The sequence below is a fragment of the Cavia porcellus genome, unplaced genomic scaffold, assembly GCF_034190915.1.
Source record: "Cavia porcellus strain 051 isolate PalLab524CR breed Dunkin Hartley unplaced genomic scaffold, mCavPor4.1 scaffold_17, whole genome shotgun sequence".
NCBI classification, from domain to species: domain Eukaryota; kingdom Metazoa; phylum Chordata; class Mammalia; order Rodentia; family Caviidae; genus Cavia; species Cavia porcellus.
In genome coordinates, this window is record NW_026947500.1 from 74,470,950 (window position 1) to 74,490,810 (window position 19,861).

The 19,861-nt window shown below is 59.1% G+C and overlaps 2 protein-coding genes and 1 non-coding gene across 11 annotated transcripts; 1 reads left to right on the plus strand and 2 right to left on the minus strand.

Moving 5' to 3' along the window:
* Positions 1–4,110: 4,110 nt before the first annotated feature.
* Positions 4,111–8,382, minus strand: Kiss1r (KISS1 receptor). Its single transcript, XM_003460891.4, has 6 exons — positions 8,321–8,382; positions 7,319–8,218; positions 6,310–6,434; positions 5,756–5,891; positions 5,176–5,408; positions 4,111–5,078 (listed from the first exon to the last, which is right to left on the minus strand). The coding sequence occupies exons 2-6, from the start codon at positions 7,530–7,532 to the stop codon at positions 4,689–4,691; spliced, it is 1,098 nt and encodes a 365-aa protein (XP_003460939.1). The 5' UTR covers positions 7,533–8,218; positions 8,321–8,382; the 3' UTR covers positions 4,111–4,688.
* A 2,071-nt stretch (positions 8,383–10,453) lies between these two features.
* Positions 10,454–17,793, plus strand: R3hdm4 (R3H domain containing 4). Of its 9 annotated transcripts, XM_063229233.1 has the most exons (9): positions 11,949–13,183; positions 13,272–13,361; positions 14,443–14,597; positions 14,772–14,896; positions 15,109–15,240; positions 15,517–15,602; positions 15,933–16,049; positions 16,126–16,181; positions 16,884–17,793. In XM_063229233.1, exons 1-9 carry the CDS (start codon positions 13,140–13,142, stop codon positions 16,985–16,987), a joined length of 909 nt encoding a protein of 302 aa, XP_063085303.1. In that variant the 5' UTR covers positions 11,949–13,139; the 3' UTR covers positions 16,988–17,793. The 9 variants fall into 9 exon arrangements, with proteins under 9 accessions (XP_063085299.1, XP_063085301.1, XP_063085302.1 ...); XM_063229229.1 differs by lacking the exons at positions 11,949–13,183; positions 13,272–13,361 and adding an exon at positions 10,454–10,601; XM_063229231.1 differs by lacking the exons at positions 11,949–13,183; positions 13,272–13,361 and adding an exon at positions 10,454–10,601 and having other exon boundaries at positions 15,964–16,049.
* Positions 17,794–19,579: 1,786 nt separating this feature from the next.
* Positions 19,580–19,686, minus strand: LOC111755145 (U6 spliceosomal RNA). The gene has a single exon (XR_002789725.1). It is a non-coding gene; the product is annotated as a U6 spliceosomal RNA (small nuclear RNA).
* Between the last annotated feature and the right edge of the window lie 175 nt (positions 19,687–19,861).

The window sequence follows — 19,861 nt, forward strand, 5'->3', positions numbered from 1 at the left end:
CGCAGGGACGGGGAGGGGGGGGTCCCCGCGGGGAATCCCGGCGACCCCAGCTGTCGCCACCCCGGGGAGCGCGACAGCCACGCGAGGGAGGGGAGATGCGAGGCTCCAGGATCAGCTTCCAAACAATGGTGTCGCGGGGCGGGGCGGGCGCTGGCCCAGGCCTGTCATCCCAGCCCGGAGGGAGGCTGAGGCAGGAAGATCACCGATATCGTGTCAGAATAAAAAGAAGGCCAGCGTCGGTAGTTCAGTGGAGGAATTCTCAAAATAAAAATAGGATAAGGCCCTGGGTCCCATCCCTATATTAATGATAATAAGATAATTATAATAACTAGTGCTGTCTGCGCTGGGCGCTGGATGCAGCGCCCTCCCAGGGTCACCCCGTTTCTAACCTGCAGGGTGAGGGGACCGAGGTACAGTGCAGTAAAGAGGGGAGATCCGGGCTCTCCAGGAGCCCCAGGGAGGACCCACAGCCTAGATAAGGCCCTCGGGAACACGGGGACGGGCCACCCAGAGGGACTCTGCTGCAGTGGTGGGGGTCCTGGGCAGCCCGCCTCCCCTCCCCTCCCGCCTTCTCAGGACTGCACAGCTAGCAGAGTCCTGGGCTCCAGGGATGGTTCTCGCTGCCAGCAGGGCTGGCACTCAGGGCTGTCCCCAGGGCCCCGCAGCCTGGAAGTCAGTCACAGGTACCTGGAAACCTCCAGCCCCAGGCCATTAGACACCGGGCGGCGGGGGTGTGGCTGAGCGGGGAAGCACCTGTCTAGCCAGACAGAAGCCCTGGCTCCCTCCCCAGGATCTCTCTCTCTCTCTCTCTCTCTCTCTCTCTCTCTCTCTCTCTCTCACACACACACACACACACACACACACACACACACACACACAGCACAGGCAGGCAAGGTGGCATAGGCCTCTCATTCCAGCACTCTGGAAGGCTGAGGCAGGAAGGTCTCAAGCCCAGCCTGGGTAATTTAGTGACTTAGCATCTCAAAAAACTAAAAACAGCGCAAGGTGTCCTGCAGTAGTGTGAGGGCCCTAAATTCAATCCCCAGTACTACAAAACAAAGAGCCAGGCACGATGGCACATCTGTAATGCCAGTGCTCAGGAGGCTGAGGCAGGAGGACTGCTGCAAATTCAATCAAGCCCAGCCTGTCCTCCATAGTGAGACCGTCTTAAAAAACAAATAAATAGGGGCTGGGGATTTAGCTCAGCGGCATAAGCACCTGCCTTGCAAGCAGGTGGTCGTGAGTTTTCGATCCCCGGTACTGATAAAAATGAAAAAGACAAAAAAAAAAAAAAAAAAAGAAAGAAAAAGAAAACAAATATACAGGTTAATATTGAGTAAAAACCCAAAGGAGAGGCAGGACAGCCCTCCCCCAGGGCACAGGCAGTAAGGGAACATCCTGGGATAGAAAACTTTGGGGGAACCGGGTCCCAATTTAGGTCTCTAAGATAGGGCAAGATAGCACAGACCAGGAATCTGCCAACTTTGCGGGTGGGGAGGACGTATGTCTCTACCTCAGTTTACCCCTCTGCAAAATGGGCTGCTCTGATGTCACCACGTGTCTAGGGGTTCTGGGGATTACTCACAAGGCAGAGGGCAGGGTGGGGGCGTGAGGGCGGCGGGATGCAGACCCTGCGGTCCCCTGCCTGTGTGGCTACTGCCCTCCCAGAGGGAAGGAGGCCTGGGGCACCCAGGCTGCCCACAGGGTGAGGTCCTATTTTTAGGCCAGGGAATTTACGTGGCGGCTGGCAGGCTGGCTGCGGTGCAAATCGAGGTCAGCGCGGATCCCTCTGCCTGCAGCTTTCAAGCTGTGAAATGGCTACAGCGCACCCCAGCCAGGCCTCTGCTTCTCCTGGCTCAGCCCTGCTCCTCGGTCTGCATCAGGGCCTCCTCCCAGGCCCCTTAGTGTCTTTATTTTGAAACAGCTGTATTTTAGAGCGCTCTGCCTGCTTCCCCGCGCTGAGGGCAGAGCCTCTGAAGTTGGAATGAATGCATTTGGATGATTTCTCTCGCCCCCAGATTTGCTTGTCTCTCCACACAGAGGTCTCTAAAATAATCTCAAAAATACAAAATAAAAGCACCCAGAGGGGACCCAGGATATAGCTCAGTGGCACAGCCTCTGCCTGGCAAGAGAAAGGTCCTGATTTCAATTCCTAGTACTCAGGGGGAGGGGCGGGGCCAGGTTTGGCAGTACACACCTGTAATCCCACCTCTGGGGAGGCTGAGGCAGGAGGATCCCCAGAGGTTCACAGCCAGCCTGGACTACAAAATGATACCCTTGCCCAAAAACAAAAAATAACCATAAGTGCGTGGCGCTGAAAAATTCACAAAGAGGCCCTAAGTGTCGCTCTTCACAGCACCCCACACTTCCAGCCCCAGCTGGCTCAGGTTAGGGTGCTAATGAGCGGCGTCCCCAGTGTAGGGCGGAGAAAGGGAAGCCAGCAGGCTGCGCAAGGCGCGCGCGCCCCCTGCTGGACGTTCACAGAGCTGCTTGTGGGCGTGTCCGAAGGGGGCGTGACCTGAAGTAGGCAGGCAGGGCCGGAGGCGTATGGGTGGGGCCTGATGTGCGTGGGCGTGGCCTGCAGCGAGTTGGTGGGACCGGCGCTGGCAGCCACCAGGTGGCGCAAGATCACTTCCACAAAGACTGGCGCAGCCAGGCGCGCTGGGAGCCAGCACCTCAAGTTCCAGACCAGCCTGGGCTACAAAGTGAGTTCGAGGCCAGCCTGGGCCACCCAGAGAGCCCCTGTCTCAAATGCACAGACAAACAAGACCACTGAAGATGAGGGGAAACTCAGGCCTGCAAAACCTTTTTTTCCCCTTTACATTTTTCTGTTGTAATTAGGATTGAACCCAGGGCCTTTGCACCGAGCAACATCCTTGGCCATTTTTTTTTTTTTCTTTTCTCTTTTTGGTACCAGGAATCAAACAACTTCGTGCTTGCCAGGCAGGCACTTGTGCTGCTGAGCTAAATACCCAGCCAGGTGTTCCATTTTTAAAATTTGTTTTTTCTCAAAATAAAAAATCCACATCAGTCTCTGTACATACCACCACAAGCTTGATTAGTCAGCCCTAGCACAGGGATCCGGTCCTCTACAGCTGACCCTGGGTACACGGTGGGGAGCACCACAGCCCTGCCCCTGGAGGAGACCCACAGGGAGGTCAGCCTTGGCATGTGGCAGCTCCTGGCCCAGCCTGGAGGGCTTCCTGGAAGCAGAGGCAACCGAGCCAAGATGCCAGTCATGAGTTTCAGCTGGCCTGGCACAGGGCAACCGGCCCGTGGGAAGCCCAGAAGGTAGGCGGGTCCCAGGGGCCGCACAAGTGTGGCCAGGACAGGTGAGCAGAGGGGCCAACACCCAGCGTGTGCTACAACAGCCAGGGATGATTTTTTTTTTCCTGTCTTTTTGAGACAGAGTCTCACTGTGTAGTTCAGGCAGACCTGGAGCTCACTTTGTAGCCCAGACTGGTCCCGAATTCACAATGATCCTCCTGCCTCAGCCTCCCAAGTGCTAGGATGACAGGTGTGAGCCACCATGCCCGGCCTTGGTCCACTTTTTTTAGGAAGCGCAGAACCCAAAGTTTTCTCATAGAGCTACGCCCCCACCAGACCTTTTTTATTTTTATTTTTTGGGACAAGATCTCGCAGTCACTAAACTGCCCAGGTTGGCCTTAAACTTGCGATTCTCTTGCCTCAGCCTCCTAGAGTGGGGACCAAAGCTGCCTCTAGTTTCCCAGGTGAGGCCCAGGCACCGAGATCAAGGTCCTGCGGTCAGGGATAGCGGAGCTAGCGCGTGGCCGAGCTAGCCGTCAACCACAGACCGGACCCTGGGCACACTGACGCTGCAGGACCGTGGCTTTGGTTTGGTTTTGTTCTATTTCACTGTGGGGCTGGGGCTGGAACCCCAGCACCTCCTGTATGCTAAGCTCCTGCTGTGCCACTGAGCTATACCCCACCCCTCACTGGTCTGTTTTGGGGTGATCTGCTACGGAGCAATTGATCGTGTGTGCTCGCTCGCAGCCCCGTGCACTCCAGCCCACACAGAAGTGATGAAGAGGACGATTTCGCAGTAGGAGGGACTGAACCGGGCCGCTGCACTGAGACCTCCCCCAGGCCTGTTAATTAATTGTTTTATTCAGTTAAACCAGAGGCTTCCTAAGTTGCTGAGTTGCCCAGGCTGGGATGGAATTTGAGACCCTCCCGCCTTAGCCTCCCAGAGTGCTAGAATAAGTGCACTGCTCCCCAAGACAGGGCTGATTTATGCAAGGACACCACTGCTCCCCCAGTCCAGGCCAGATGCTCCCCTGATAGCCACAGGGTCCCTCTGTGTCACTGGTCAAGGCGTGCACACCTCCCTCTCCCCCCGCATTTTAAGATCCAGAGAAGTCCTGGGATCTTAGCAATGGCACAGTCAACCACAAAGTGTGGGGAGACCTCCAACTCTCTCTGGAAAGCTCTGTCGAGTCTTCCCGCTGGGGCCTCCCCTGGAGGACGCTCAGAAATAGTGATCATGGTGTCAACAACAAACATCACAACAAATGAAGACCAAGCCCCACACAGGGACGCGACAAAAAAAGAAAACCACGATTAACAGGAAAACAAGCTTCGCCCAGGTGGCCACAGGGGCTAAGAAAGGGGCTGCGAGCCCCCCAGGACTCACAAGCTGCACGGGGCCAGGCCCCGACTCCAGGGCCTCAGAGTCCGGGTGGCACCGGCTGGGCGCCCAAGCAGCGCAGCTCGGCTTGGGGGGCACCACGAGCCAGGAGCGCGGAGGCACGGGGCCGCCGCCGGCACCTTGGGGCGCAGGGGCACACGCTGCGGAAGGCCTGGCGGAAGTGGGAGCCCAGGAAGGCGTAGAGCAGTGGGTTAAGGGCCGAGTTGCTGTAGGACATACAGTGCGCCCAGGTCTTGAGTGCGTAGGCGGCGTAGCTGCGCGGGTGCCACTGGCCGGCCGGACCCAAGGCCTGCAGCACCAGGAACAACTGGATGGGGCCCCAGCAGGCGGCGAAGAGCAGCACCACGGCTGCCACCAGCCGGGACACCTTGGCGCGCACCGCCCCCGCGCGCTGGGCCAGCAGCCGCCCCTGGGGACGGAGGAGCCAGTTAGAGGGAAGGTGGGGTCAAACGGGTCCCCTAAACCGCGACGTCTCCAGCCCCGGGCCGCCCTGCTGGGCTGCAAACCTGGGAGGTGCTGTCGGAGGGCGCAGGGCGCAGGGCGGCGCGGCCGAGGTGGCGCAGCATGGCCCCGTAGCAGGCGCAGGTGGCCGCGAGCGGCAGCAGGTACAGCGCCAGCAGGTTGTAGAGGGCGAAGGCGCGCTCCAGGGCGGCGCTGGGGAAGGCCTCGCTGCAGTAGGTCCTCGGCCCCGGGGAGAGGCGGTGCAGGGCGAGCACCGGGGCGGACAGGGCCGCCGAGCCTAGGCCAGGCGCCAGGATGGAGACGCCGCCAGGGGCCCGGGGACAGAGCACACCCTGGGGACGGGACCCCGGGTCTTTGCCTTTAGCCATGCCCCACCCCTTTTATTATTTTAGTTGAGCCAGAAGCTCCCAAAATCGCCCAGACTGAGATCTTCCTGCCTCAGCTTCCAAGAGCCCTGGGATGCCAGGCTCCCATGCGCCCCTCGGGTTGCTGGGTGAGCCTCCTCCGCTAGGAAACCTTCCGCACGCATTTCCCAGATGCCAGCCTCAGGCCGGGGACAGGGACACCCATGGGCCCGCAGACCTGTCCCCCTCCTCTTCCCGCGGCCCCCCGAGCTGCACTCACCCACCCAGATGCCCAGGCTGACGGCCAGCGCCAAGCGCGGCGTGCGGCGGTGCAGAGCGCGCAGCGGGAACACGGTCACGTACCAGCGGTCCACGCTCATGGCGGTCAGGGTGGCGCACGTGGCCTGCACGGAGACCTGGAAAGGTGGGGAGAGGGCAACGCTCTGTGCTTGGGCCCTGTGTCCCCTCCCCACGCACACACATCGGGCCACGCAGACCGCGTTGGGGAGGGAACTTGGGACCTGCTCTTCCGCACCTCCTGCTACGGACCACCAGTTCGCAGCGGGTATCTCCATGGAAACACAGACCCCGCCCCTCAAAGACCCTGCCTAGATGACACCGCCCACACCTAGGCCCCGCCCTCAAGCCCACGCCCACTCACAGGCCACGCCCTGAGCCGCCCAAGAAAGGCACCGCCCCGCCCCGCCCCAAGACCCCGCCCCCACAGACCACGCCCCGAAAGGCGCTGCACACATCGACTCCCAAGCCACGCCCCACAGACCCACGCCCCGCCCCTCGCCCCGCGCCATCCCGGGTCCCCGGCCCAGCGCGCACCTGCTGAATGTAGTTGACGAACTTGCACATGAAGTCACCCAGCACCCAGGTCGGCAGCGGGTACAGCAGGGCCGTGAAGGGGACGCAGCACACCAGGAAGATCACGTCCGTGGCCGCCAGGTTGGCTGCGGGAGTCGGAGGGGCATGTGGGGTCTGGCCTCCCCGGCCCCAGGTGCACCCCAGAGCTCGGAGGAGCAGAGCTGCGCAGCCCCGGGTGCCCGTACGCTGGCCGCGCGCTCACCACCCGCCGCACCCCTGCCCTGGCACTGAGCGCTCCGCTCCGTCCCGGGCTCCGTTTCCTCCCTCCCAAACTGGGGTCGGCATCATAGTGTGGCGGTGCACGGCTGTGATCCCAGCACTGGGGAGGCTGAGGCAGGAGGATCGCTGAGAGTTCAGTCCCTGCCTGAAGTACATAAAGGGAACCTTATGTCAAAAAAAATAGTATGTGTGTCGGGGGGGGGGGGCGTAGCCCCACAGTCACCCCAGAAGGAACGCCGCGCGCACCCATGCACCCCAGCACCCAGAGGGGCCAGCTGAGGCTCAGAGCGCCCGGGGCAGCGGTCGAAGCTGCCCCAACACCCCACGGACCTGTGCATTCGAGCCACGGAACAATTTTGCAATAGGACTCTGGCAGTGGACGGGGTCTCCCGGGCACCCCTCTTTTTATGAGCCTCCTTTTTTAGTCTTTTTTGTTTTGTCTTGTTTTGGCGCTGGCGATGGAGCCCAGAATTTTTGCACTGAGTCACATCCCCAGCCCCTTTTTTATTTTTAATCCTGAGATGCGCGCTTCCTAAAATTGCCCAGGCTGGGCTCAAACTTGCGACCCTCCTGCCTCAGCCTTCCGGACGCGTGCGCCACAGTGCTCTGCTTCCCGGCAGCTGAGCGCCGGTGGCCGAGACAGCGAGCTCCGGTCTGAGGGGTGCAGAGACGAGGACTGGGGGGGGGGGCCTGCAGGAGAGAGAGCCGAGTCCTGGGGAGCCGCCCCCTCCGCCCCTGCGCCCGCACTCACCGATGTAGAAGTTGCTCACCGTCCGCATCGGCTTGTGGCGGCAGATGACGAAGATGACCAGCGAGTTCCCGGCCAGGCCAAGCACCATGAGCGCGGCGAAGAAGAGCGGCACCAGCCAGGCGTCCAGCGGCAGCGGCGCGGGGTCCGGGCCGTCCGAGCCGTTGCCCAGCGCCGCCCAGGACGCGTTGGGCCCCGGAGTGGCCGCAGCGCGCATGGCCCCGCAGTCTCCTGCTGCTCCTCCTGCGCGCCTGGACCCGGCCCGGGACGTCCGGGGGAGCTGGGGCGAGACGCGCAGGTCCCGAGGAGGTTCCCGGCGGTGCTGCTGGGCTCCGCGATTCCTCCGGTCGCGCGCAGCGCCCCGCGTTTATACCGTGCGCCCCGCCTTTCTCCCCCGCCTTCTGGCGGCTGCGCTGCGTGCGCGCCCCCCGCCACCATCCGCCCGCCCTTGTGGCACCGCCAAGGCCAAGGCCAGGGCCAGGGCGGGGGCGGGGGTGCAGGGAAGGGGAGCAGGGAGAATAGTGGGGGTGCTGGGGGGCCGAGACCCGAGGTGAGCGCTGCAGAGGGTCCCGAGCGTCTGTCCCAGGATCCCGGGTGCCTTGGACGGTTCTGGGTAGGCGAGGCACTGCTGACATGTGACTTTTTATTTTTAGTTTTTGGTGGTGTCAAGGATGGAAGTTGGGGTGTCCCGCCAGCTTGGCAAAGGCTCCCCCCACTGAGCGGCACTCCCCTCACCTTAGCCCTTTTTATTTTGAGGCAGGCTGGCCTCAAACTTTGCATCCTCCTGCCTGAGCCTTCCCAGTAACTGTGATTACAGGTGTGCGTGCACCACGGCCCCGCTCAGGTCCGGCGGGGTCTTGCTGAATGTGGAAGCTGGCGCCCCGTGGGGCGTCCGACTGACATCTGCAGAGCACGTGAGGGATTCGCACCTCTGGCTGCAGGAACCAGGGAGAAGGTGATTCTAAAAGGGGGGACCTGGACCCCACCATCCCACACCGGGGTCACCTCGTAGAGACCTCCCGCAGTCTGTCCTGGGCTTCGGCAGACTCAGGCCACAGCGGCATACTATGGAGCAGAGAAAAAGAGGCTGTCACTCAGCAAGAAATACTAAAAAGGGCTGGGGATTTAGCTCAGAGGTGTGAGTGCCTGCCTGGCAAGCGCGAGTTCGTGAGTCTGGTCCCTGAAACAAAAAAACAAAAAAAAAAAAAAAAAAAAAAAAAAAAAACTAAAAGAATCAGGGCATGGTGACACAAGTCTGTTATCCCCAAAGTGAGAAGACATGGAGCTCATCCAGGGCGACATGAGACCCTGACTCAAAGTGAAAATGAAAATAAACCAGGCACATGGCGCACGCCTGTCATCCCAGCACTCGGAGGCTTAGGCAGGAGGATTGCTGCGAGTTCGAGGCCAGCCTGGGCTACAAATTGAATTCAAGGCCAAGCTGAACCTTTTAATGAAACTCTCCCTCAGAAAAGACCAGAGAAATAAAAAAATAATAATAAACAAAACTAAAACCCAGGTGTGGTGGTGGATGCCTATAATGCCAGCATTGGAGAGGCTGAGGCAGGAGGATCACTGTGGTGAGTTCTAGGCCAGCCTGGGGTACATAGTGAGTTCAAAGCCAGGCTGGATTGCATGGCGAGATCCTGGCAAAATAAATACAAATATAAAAAGTGTTGGGGATGAACTCAGTGCAAAGGTCCTGGGTTCAATCCCCCAGAGTGTAAATTTATGCATGCATAAATATAAAAAGGAGAACTTAGGGAAGCAGGTGGCAGGCAGCGTGCTCTGGGATTAAGCTCCCACCTCTTTCCTGGACCTTTGCAGTTAACCCAGGAGCCAGATCTGGGAACTAAACGTCCCCGCCAGCGTTTCGCACCCCTGCCACGAGGGGGCGCGCTTGCCTCCCCATCGCTTTCTCTCCCTCTTCCCAGGTATCTGCACGAGTCTCACACCCTGTGCTCTGCTGGGTCCGCCGTCCCCAGCTTCTCTCCTTTCTCCCTCCTTGCTCTTTCTTTGCTGAAGCACTCGGGAGGCTGAGGCAGGAGGATCGCTGCGAGTTCGAGACCAGCCTGGGTTACAAAGTGAGCTCAAGACCAGCCTAGACTGCACAGCGAGACCCTGGCTCAGAAAAACAAAACAAAATCAGCCAGTGACACTTGATACAGGGCCATCGGGAAAGAGGAGCCCTTCTCGGCGGGACTGGCGCGACCACTGTGGAAGCCAGCGTGGAGATCCTCAAAGAACTGGGGCTGGAGATGTGACCCAGCCAGTCCCCTTCTGGCGTCTTCCTAAAAGAAGTAAGCGCCCCCTGCTTTTGTAAACAGGGAGAGGAGGCGGGGCTGGAGGGGGCAGGGAGCGGGGGAAATCCAGTTTTATGTGCAGGTACAAGTTCTCTAAGGCGCTTGTGATGATTGTGTTTATTTAAAATACACCAGTAGCTCAGCGCCGGCCTGGCAAGCACAAGGTCAGGAGTTCTATTCCTGGTGCCAAAAAATAAACAAAAAATTCGACTGAAAGAAAAAAACTCCTACAGCCAGCCTGCCGTGATGGCACACGCCTGTCATAGTACTTGGAAGGCCGCCAGGCGAGGCCCGCCTGCACTACACAGCAAGGCTTTGTCCCTAAAAAACCAAGGCAACCAACCAAACACACAAACAAAAGCAAACTCAGGGCACCGGTTCGCTCGGGATCGCCATGCCCCCGGGACTTTGCACAGGCTGTTCCTCTGCTGAGGCATCCTCCTCCCCACGGCCACTCCCGCTACCACGCAGCTCCTGGACTGCCCACTCCCGTCCCGCACTGGGGGGGCAGGAGCCTCTCTTGAGTCACCGCTGGAGCGCACGCATGCTTGTTGAATGAATAATAAACGTAGAAGGACAGAGAGGGGATGGGGTAACGCTGCCCCGGGTTTTTGTTATTGATTGACCGATTGATTTTGGAGACTGGGTCTCGCTATGCAGTCCAGGCTGGCCTCCGACTCGCACCGATCCTCCTGCCTCAGCCTCCCGAGAGCCGGGCTTCCAGGCGTGCGCCAGGGACCAGGAATCAGGGCCGAGCTCCGGTGGCGACCGCGCTGGGCCCCCGGGAGGCGGGAGGGCCGCCCCGCTCGCACTCCGCCGCCCCTCCCCCGCGTCCCCGCCGGGCCCCGCCCCCTCCGTCACTTCCGCCGGCGGCGCAGGCCGGCAGCGGGCGCGGAGCGCGGCCCGGCCATGGTGGCGCTGGAGACCCCGGAGGGCGGCGCGGAGGCGGCGGCCGGGGGCGCCCCGGGCGCGCGGCGGAGGCTGTGAGCGCGCGGGGGCTCGCGGGAGACTGGGGGGCGCGGGCTTCCCCCCCCGGGCCGGGCCCCGCGCCCTCCCCTTCCTCCCCGCACCCCACACTTGGGGCGTCTTCCTGGCTCTCGGGAGCCCACGAAGTGCCCGGGGAGGGCTCCGCTCCCCCGGCTCCGTGTCTGTCTCGGGGGCGGGGGGTCCCCGAGGCTGCCCGGCCGGCTTGGGCGCCTGCACCCCGCAGGGCTGTGAGCGCACCCCTGCGTCCTGCAGCCGCGCTCCGCCTGCGCCCGGGGTGCGAGGCCAGGTTTAGTGGGGAGGGGTCTGCGCCTCGGGGCCTCATGGGGGTCCCGGGACCCTGACGGGGCTGGACCTGCGTGGGTCTCCCACTGTCCGTGGAGGTGACGTTTGTGGGGGTCCATTTCTTGTTTTGCTTTGTTTTTTTGCGACACGGTCTCGCTGTGCAGTCCAGGCTGGCCCTGAGCTCGCTTTGTAGCCCAGGCTGGTCTCAAACTCGCAACGATCCTCCTGCCTCAGCCTCCCGAGTGCTGGGACGACAGGCGTGCATCAGAATGCCCGGCTTTGGGGTTTATTTCTGCCTCCTACAAAGGAGTCTGTGAGATTTGAGTCAGTTATTGGGCCCATTGCCTCAGTTTCTCATCTGTAAAATGGGATTTCATTGGTGACTGCTTTTGAGTACCTGAGACCAGGCACCCAGCTCTTAGGTGCCCACGGTGACAGGAACGTCTGTTTGTATATTTTAATTTTTCCATACTGGTGATGGAACCCAGGGTCTTCACACTGGGTTACAGTCCTACCTCACCCCCACCTTTTTTTCCCCCTGAGACAGGGTCTCACTTTGTAGTTTACCTTGAACTCACAGAGATCCTCCTGCCTCAGCCTCCCGAGTGCTGGAATGACAGGGGTGCCCCCTCCAACTTGGCTTCTTAGCCTTTTTTTTTTTTTTTTTTTTTTTTTGAGACGGTCTCATTGTAGTCCAGGCTGGCCTGGAGGTCGTTGAAATCCTCCTGCCTCGACCTCCCTAGTGCTGAGATGAACAGGTGCGCGCCATGCTGGGCTCCTTCTAGGTGGTCTTTGTGACTCCCCTGAATGTCCTCTTGTGTCAGTGACTTTACCATCACTTAGTGTGATTTCGTCACCGCATGCTGTATTGCTGTCTCATTAGTGGTTCCTCATTGCTTTGTGGACACCTAGGCGGGGGCCTGCTGAGTCACGGGGTGGCCCAGGCGGGCCTGCAACTTGAGATCCTCCTACCTCGGGCTCTTCTCCTGCTTGGAAGACAGGTGTTGGCCCTGGAGCCAGTTTAGGTGCGAGAGGCAGGTGTGGCCCTGGGTGTGGAAATGTGGCCCAGGCGGGTCCCTGGCAATCTTCTCCTCCTGCCCGGGGGCTGGGAGTCGCTGGTCTCCCCGACCCCTGCCTTGCCCGCACCTGCTGAGTCCTACGCCCTGTTTCCTGTTGGGGAAGTCCTGTAGCTTCCTCTTGTCCTGGGGCTGGCCGAGCAGGGGCAGGGAGGACCCTGGGCCTTTCCCCTGAGCTTGGTCCACAGCCCTTCATAACATTTTTTTTCATAAAATATTTTGAGACAGGGTCTTACAGAGTCACTCAAATTGTCCAGGCTGGGTTTGAACTTTCGATCTCCCTGACTCAGCCTCCCAGGGTGTGCTCATCCCCGGGCAGTGGCAGTGTGCAGGGAGAAATGGGCTCTGGGGCAGGGGGGAGGCCGGTTTTCCTTAGGCTCCCGCTGGAACCCCACAGCGTGAGCATCTCTAGCACCCCTTAACTGCTCAGTTTCTCTGGCTGTAAAGTGGTCTCATTGGATGGTGTGGAAAAGTGGCCCAACTGCTCTTGGTTAATCATGTAAAAGAAGTTTTGTTATTCACTCAACAAACAATGGCCGGGGTGACCCCTCAATGGCTGCTGCAGGTTGTGTGACTGAGGGCCGCGCTTGTCCTTCTGGGTTCAGAGCAGTAGAAAGTGGCTCGGGAGTAAACAAGAAGTTGGTGGCCCAGCTGGTTCCGGTGCCAACCTGGAAGCAGGAAGAAAGACTGGAACCTGGGGTGGGGCGCTGTAGGAAGGTGACATTGGGAAAGAGACCCAGGGAGTCAGATAGAGAAAGGTGCTGGGCGGAGGGTTGGGCCTTTGGCACCCCAGGGTGACTTGGGGTCAAGGTCGGGTCAGAGTGGTGCCTGCGCATGCGCGGTGGAGGGTAAAGGCATGTTTCCCCGGGCGGCTCCCAGGCGGTGCGCCTGGGCCCCGGATGTAGGCTCTTATCTGCGCCAAGCAGCTGCCTGGTGTAGGGAGGTTGGGGTTCCCTGGGGCTCAGTAGGGCACCCCCGAGGTGCCAGCCTGGCACAGTGCACAGCGTTCTCCGAGCACCCAGGGGACGTCACTGTGCCCAGACTGGCTTTGCAGCGCCCGCCCCTGCAGCTGAGGGCGGAGACACTGCCCCTGGGTTTCCCAACCTGTGCGTGACATCAGCTGCACAGTGTTTGTCTCCTCGAGGGACAGTGTAGGGGACGGGGAATGAGCCCAGCATGGAGGCAACGCCCGATGTAGGGAACCCCCGTGGCCAGGCACGGTGAGTGAGGGAGTGAGCTCCCCGTCCCAGGAGGTAGGCAGGTGGGTGAGCCTGGTTTTTATATTTTATTTTGTTTTTTTTGAAACAGGGTCTCTATGCATTTTAGGCTGGCCTTGAACTCACTTTGTACCCAGGCTGGTCTCAAACTCGCAGTGATCCTCCTTCCTCAGCCTCCCGAGTGAGTGCTGGGATCACAGGCGTGCGCCACCATGCAGAAACTTAGTGCTGGGGTCTCCGGACACAGGTGCAGACCCAGCACACCCTGCGCTCACGCCTGGCCTTCCGGGTGTCTTACCGCGGGCCCTGGAGTGTCAGGAGGCCGTGTCTCTTTTGATTTTTTGGTATCGGGGATCGAACTCAGGACCTCGAATTTGCCAGGCGGGCGTGTGCCGCTGAGCTAAACCCCTGGCCCGAGCCCGTTTATCTTTAATTTGTGTGGTGGACACTGAATGCCAGGAAACTTTGGGTGGACTTTTCCGCTGTGCCTTGGAATCATGAGATGATTATTGCTGAGCACTGATTGGGGAGTTGTTTTTAATTCTTTGCAGTACTAGGAATTGAACCCAGGGGTGCTGTACCGCTGAGCCTCGCCTCTAGCCCCTCATAATTTTTAAAATATATGTTTGGTTTGTTTTGTTTTGCACTAGGGATCAAACTCACGACCTCAACCTCACCAGGCAGGAATTTTTACAATTTTGAGCTAATTTCTCCATTAAGTAGTTCCGGCTGGGCCCCACTGCGGTACTCTCCTGCCTCAGCCTCCCGCGTAGCTGGGTTGATGGCGGAGCAGCTGCACTAGGCCTCCAGATGGGGGGCTTTGCGAGTTTGGGGCGTCTGGCCTGCTGCGCTTTCTCCTGCCTGCAAAATTTCCTTCCCAGAGCTGCCGCACACCCTGGGTGGCCACTGAGACTGGCACCTGCCTGCCCCCCAGCAGGAGGCTCGCCCGGTGCCGGCGGGAGCCCGCTAATCCGCGGCCACTTAAGCCCCATTGGTTTGGGATTAGTTTAGCCCTGCGGCTCCGCAAGGTCCCCACACTCGCTCAGGCCAGGCGGCTTTAACGCGGCTTCCTGCTGCTGCGGTGGGGGCAGGCTTGAGAGTCTAGGCTCTTGGTTCCCTAGAGTCCCCAGGGCCGCAGGTTCGAGTCCCGGCGGCCCTGGGCCCCCCTGGGCTTGAGACTGAAACCCAGCCGGCTTGGAGCTGTTTGCCTGACCCAGCTGCAGTCTGATTCCGCCCAGGAACCCCCTTGTCATTGCTTCCAGGCCTCTTCAGGGCTGCCTGCCTGCCCTAGCCACCTCCCAGGTGAAGAGGTTCTCAGCCTCCAGACGGAAGCAGCACTTCATCAACCAGGCCGTGCGGAACTCAGACCTGGTGCCCAGGGCCAAGGGTCGGAAGAGCCTCCAGCGGCTGGAGAACAGTAGGCAGGGCTGTGGGGGGCGTGTTGGTACTGGTCAGGGGGCAGGAAACAGACTTCTCCCCAACTAGATCAGAGCTGAGTCCTGTCTGGGCGTTGGAACTGGGGCTTTAACAAAGCAGATCGAAGGACGCGGGAGCTGTGGAGGTTGCATAGCTTCCGCCTGTTTTCATCCAGCCCAATACCTCCTGACCCTGCTGGAGACAGACGGGGGGCCACCTGCTCTGGAAGATGGGGACCTGACGCCTGCCGCGGCCCCAGGCATCTTTGCAGAGGCCTGCAGCAATGCCACCTACATGGAGGTAAGGCCAGGCCAGGCCAGGCCAGGCGCCTGCCCTTCCCGGGAGTCCCCGGCCCGGTTCCAAGGCTCCTGGTGTTGGATAAGGAGCCCACTAGGGTGTGGGAGCTGCGTTAGCACCCCCACAGTGTCTCCGGCCTGCCTCCTGTGTCCATTTACACTGCCAGAGGGGAAACTGAGGCCCAGTGTGGTGGTCACCGCCCGCCTCTCTTCCAGGTATGGAACGACTTCATGAACCGCTCCGGGGAGGAGCAGGAACGGGTGCTGCGCTACCTGGAGGACCAGGATCAGAGCAGGGCCCGGAGGAGGGGCCCTGGCCGCGGTGAAGATCGCCGAAGAGGTGGACTTGTGGGTGGGCCCAGGGTGTACATGGCGGGTGATTGGTGGGTGGGAGCCGTTTTAGGGGTGTGGTCAAGACGGATTGGGACTTGCATGTAAGAAGGGGGTGTGGCTCGGGTGGGCAGAGCTTTGGGGTGGAGCCAAGAGCTAGGGTGCGGGTTGGCCAAGGCTGGAGTGGCAGGACCAACCAGCAGGGGTGGACGGGACCAGGATATGAAAGGGGGTGTGGTTTGTCGGTGGGCGGGGCCTAGGGTGGGGCCTCACAGCCATGGTGGCTTCTTCCAGAGGACCCAGCCTACACCCCTCGCCAGTGCTTCCAGCGCATCAGCCGACGCCTGCGATCCGTGCTCAAGCGGGGTCGCATCCCCATGGTACGTGCCAGGCCAGCCAGCTGCTTTTTTCTCCCAACCACGTTTTTCTTTAGGGTTTGGGATCAGGTTGAAGGGAAACAAATTATCCAGGGCGGGTTGCATGATGGGACACAAAGGATATAGACCCAAGAGACTATAGGGATAATGGAAGTGGGCACAGCAGGATGTATAGGAGTTCGCTAGGGGGAAGGAACAAGATGGATGTGGTATGGACATGTTTAAGTGCCTCGTACTATTGGGAACAGCCTCATGTAGTGGGTCATATTGCCATTCAGGCCCCAGAGGCTGTCCCAAGCCCCGGGAACCTGACCAACAGGCAGGGTCACACAGTGGCCTGCCATCTGGGGCATCTCTTCTGCAGGAGACGCTGGAGACCTGGGAGGAGCGGCTGTCGAGGTTCTTCTCCGTGTCCCCCCAGGCCGTGTACACGGCTATGCTGGACAACAGGTAGTGGGCGTGGAGAGCCCTCCTGCTGCCCTCGCACCGCGGCTTTCATCCGCAGCTAACTCCCTCCCCTCCGCAGCTTCGAGCGGCTGCTGCTCCACGCCCTGTGCCAGTACATGGACCTCATATCAGCTAGTAAGTGCGGCCCGCGGTGGCCGGCAGCAGGGGGCAGGTGGAGGGAGGCGTGGCAGTGGGGTCCACAGCAGTCGGGCTGGTGGTGCAGTCTGTCCCCCAGCGTGCTGGGAGGCTGAGGCAGGAAGATCCCAAGTTGAAGACTAGAGTGGACTGTTGAGCAACATAGCAATACCCTGTGTCAAGAGGCCTGGGCTTCCATCCCCAAAAAACAAAACAAAACAAAAAACCCATCAAGTGCTGGGGACAGAGACCCGCTTGGCCTCTGCGTCACTCCGGCAGGGGATCCCAGTTGTGGTGACCAAGCCTGGGCAATGAGACCAGGCCTCTGTCTGGGCGTGCATAGGCATAAGGCCCCCCTTGTGCCCCACCCCGTGTCCCCGCCTTTGTGGAGGGAGGGAGCTAGCACAGCCCAAAGCACCCCCGTGTGGTCCCAGCTTCCCACACCTGTCCCTGGCTCCTGCCTGGAGTTGCCAGGGAGATGGTTTCCATGGCAACCCAGGCCTTGCCGCCCCTCCTGAGCTTCAGCCCTACACCTACCTGCTTTTGTTTCTGCAGCCTGAGCTGGCGGGGGCAGGGCGGCTGCCCGGGGCCCAACCTGGGCTGGGCCTGGACCCACTGGGCCTTCGTGTCCTTGCCTGCATGTGGGACGCGAGGGGGGCACTCAGGGTCATTTCTTCCCCCACCAACGCCTTGCACTCGCAGGTGCTGAGCTGGAGGGCGGGAAGCAGATGAAGGTCAGCAACCGCCACCTGGACTTCCTGCCCCCCGGGCTGCTCCTGTCTGCCTACCTGGAGCAGCTCAGCTGACGCCACCATACCACGTCCAGACCAGACCTCCGAGGCCATCTGCTGAGACACGTCCTGTTTTTAGACTTCATTCTTAGAAACCAGCTTGCCCTCTGGGGTGGCCCTTTCTCCTTCATCCTTGTCCCCCACCCTGCACAGTTCTTAAAAGATCAAGTCTGGGGACAGGGGTTGCCTTGAGTGTCCCAGCCCCCACGTGTACCACCCTGGGACTTGTGTTTGGGTGGGGAGATCTCACTGGGTACTTCCATCTGAAAGTTTTGTATAGCTTTTTTTTTTTTTTTAATTTGGGTTCAGCCTGAGGCTTGAACAGCCAGCAAGAAGGCTGAATTTTTGTCACTTTTAATGAATTAGGCAAGGTTTGTTACAGACTTTTAAATTTGTCTTTTGGAGGGAAAAACCAAAAAAACACCCCGGTGGTTTCCTGTGGGGCTTTGTCGTGGTCCCCGCTTGTCTTTTACCACTTTTTAAGCTGTCCTTGTGTGTGTCGGCGTGTGACCCCCACAGGTCCCCGAGACCCAACACGCAGCTTTGTCTCAAGGGCTGGTGCGTGATGCTTTTAATGTGTGAGCCACCACGCCCCACCGGCCTGCTCCTCACACACCCCCGGTATTCTGGGGACCCAGGACTTCCAGCCAGAAGCCTCTGTCCTCACCTCCTCTGCACAGCCTGGCTCTGGCTTGGGAGGTCAAGGGGCCCCAGGGCACCCGGGTATGGAGCAGGCCACCCCCGGCCCCTGTGTGGCCCCTTGTTATGTGTGGTGGGGGTGGGGAGGGGTGACGTTTAATAAATTACTGGTGCTCTGGCCACAGGCTGCGTTGTTTGTCGGGTCAGCACTTCGCAGGTCTTGGTCCCTGAGGGTGAGAGCCTTGGGTGACAGGCTTCTGTGAGACCCAGCCGGTCCTCATGGGTACCCGGGTCCCCCTGCAAGCTTTGGGACACCGATGGGGATGGGGTCTCTTGTGGGAGGCTGGTGAGGCGGTTACTGGTTCCCCCTAGCTGCACAGCGAGGTAGGAGGCGCCTGGCAACTTAGCGACCAACTCAGAACCAAAAAGGCTGAAACAAATAATTACAAAAAGGGGGATGGGGACTGGGCATCTTGGGGCGCAGGCCTGTCATCCCTGCGCCCGGGAGGCTGAGGCAGGAGATCACTGCCAGTTCAAGGCCAGCCTGGGCTACACAGTAAGGCACCGGGCCCTGGACTGTATCTCCAGCACTGCAAAAAACAAAAACTACAACCCGAGCCACTGAAAGATGAGCTGCTCGCCTCTCCCGCCTCCTGGGGCCCTGGCCAACGTCCTCAGTTGCCACCTGCCTGGCTCCAGACGTCCCCCGCTGCTGTGTGCTCCGTCGGTCGGTCCCAGTCTGGTTCTAACAGCCCTTGCTCTAGGGAGTCCACACCCTGGAGCCCGTGCGTATCTGATGGCCTGTGAAGTGAGATGGACAAATGGATGAACAGACGGACAGATGGACAGATGGCTGGGCTGTTGGCTATCCAGGCTGCCCGGCCTCCTCTAGGGTGTCCCTTTCTGTATTTAGTTTACAGCAACCCCCCCCACTCTCCACTTTTGGTTTTTCAAACACAATTTGGCACACACACACACACACAAAAGCCAGGCAGCCAGGAGATGCAGCTCAGTGCCAACGTTGGGTCCTATCCCCAGTACAGAAGGGGGAAAAAAGTACCCCGGCGTCCCCACCCCTCGAAGCCCAGACTGACCTCAAATTCTAGATGATTTTCCTGCCTCAGCCTCCCGAGTGATGGGATGACAGGACCAGCCAAAAAAAAAAAAAAAAAAAAAAGGCTCCTTTCTGTAACAGGGATCAAACTCAAGACCTTGTGTTTAGCAAGCAGGAAGCTATGCCACTGAGCTAAGTCTCCAGGCCCTTCTTGACTCTTATTGTGAGGCAGGGTCTCTTTAAGCCATTAACTTACCAAGATGGATCTAGAACTGGATCGTCTTGCCTCAGCCTCCCACAGTGCTGGGATGACAGGCGTGTGACCCCACACCTGGTCCAAGCATCCACTTTTGGAAAAAGAATTGGGGGAGATGTTTAAAACTGAAATGACCCACAAGTTCACAAGCCACCATGTGGGTGTACGGTTTGGAGGCCCCGTCTCACAGTAAAAAACCTGGGAATGCAGCCCACTGGTTAGTGCTTGCCCTGGGGACCCTCAGCTCCGGTTCCATACCCAGCACTGCTTTAAAAAAAAAAGTCAACCTATGATCCCGCTCCCCTACTTGCCTGTGGAGACCAGACTTGGCTGAGTTCCTGCAGCACTGTTTACAAAATGCCCAAGGCATGGACGAGGTCCCAGGGTACCTCAATAGATAAGTGGACCAAGAAAATGGATGTTTATGCAGAATGGAGTACTACTCAGGTGTAAAAAGGAGGCCGCATCTTTCGTGGGAAAACAGATGGAACAGGAAGTAATGTTAAGTGAAACAATGTTCTCTCTTCTGTGTGTGGAAAAAGCAGGAACGCTTAAAAAATGGAAACGTCACATGAATCATAAAAAGATGAAGGTATGTCATGTGTCACATGTGTCAGAGGCTGTTTTTCTGCCAGTGAGCATCAGGACCGAAGAGATAAAAAATATGGAACGCTTCACGAATTTGCGTGTCATCCTTGCGCAGGGGCCATGCTAATCTTCTCTGTATCGTTCCAATTTTAGTATATGTGCTGCCGAAGCGAGCACAAACCAGGTGCTTGCTCACCACCTATTTAAAGACCCTAAAATAAATCTCTTTTCAGTAAGGGTGATTACTTTTTAAAATTTCACTGGCTTTTTTTTATACTATTAGTATCCAAACATCGAAAAACTGAATATATTAATTAGTCAAAGTTCATAAAATGTCTTTCATTTCTATCAT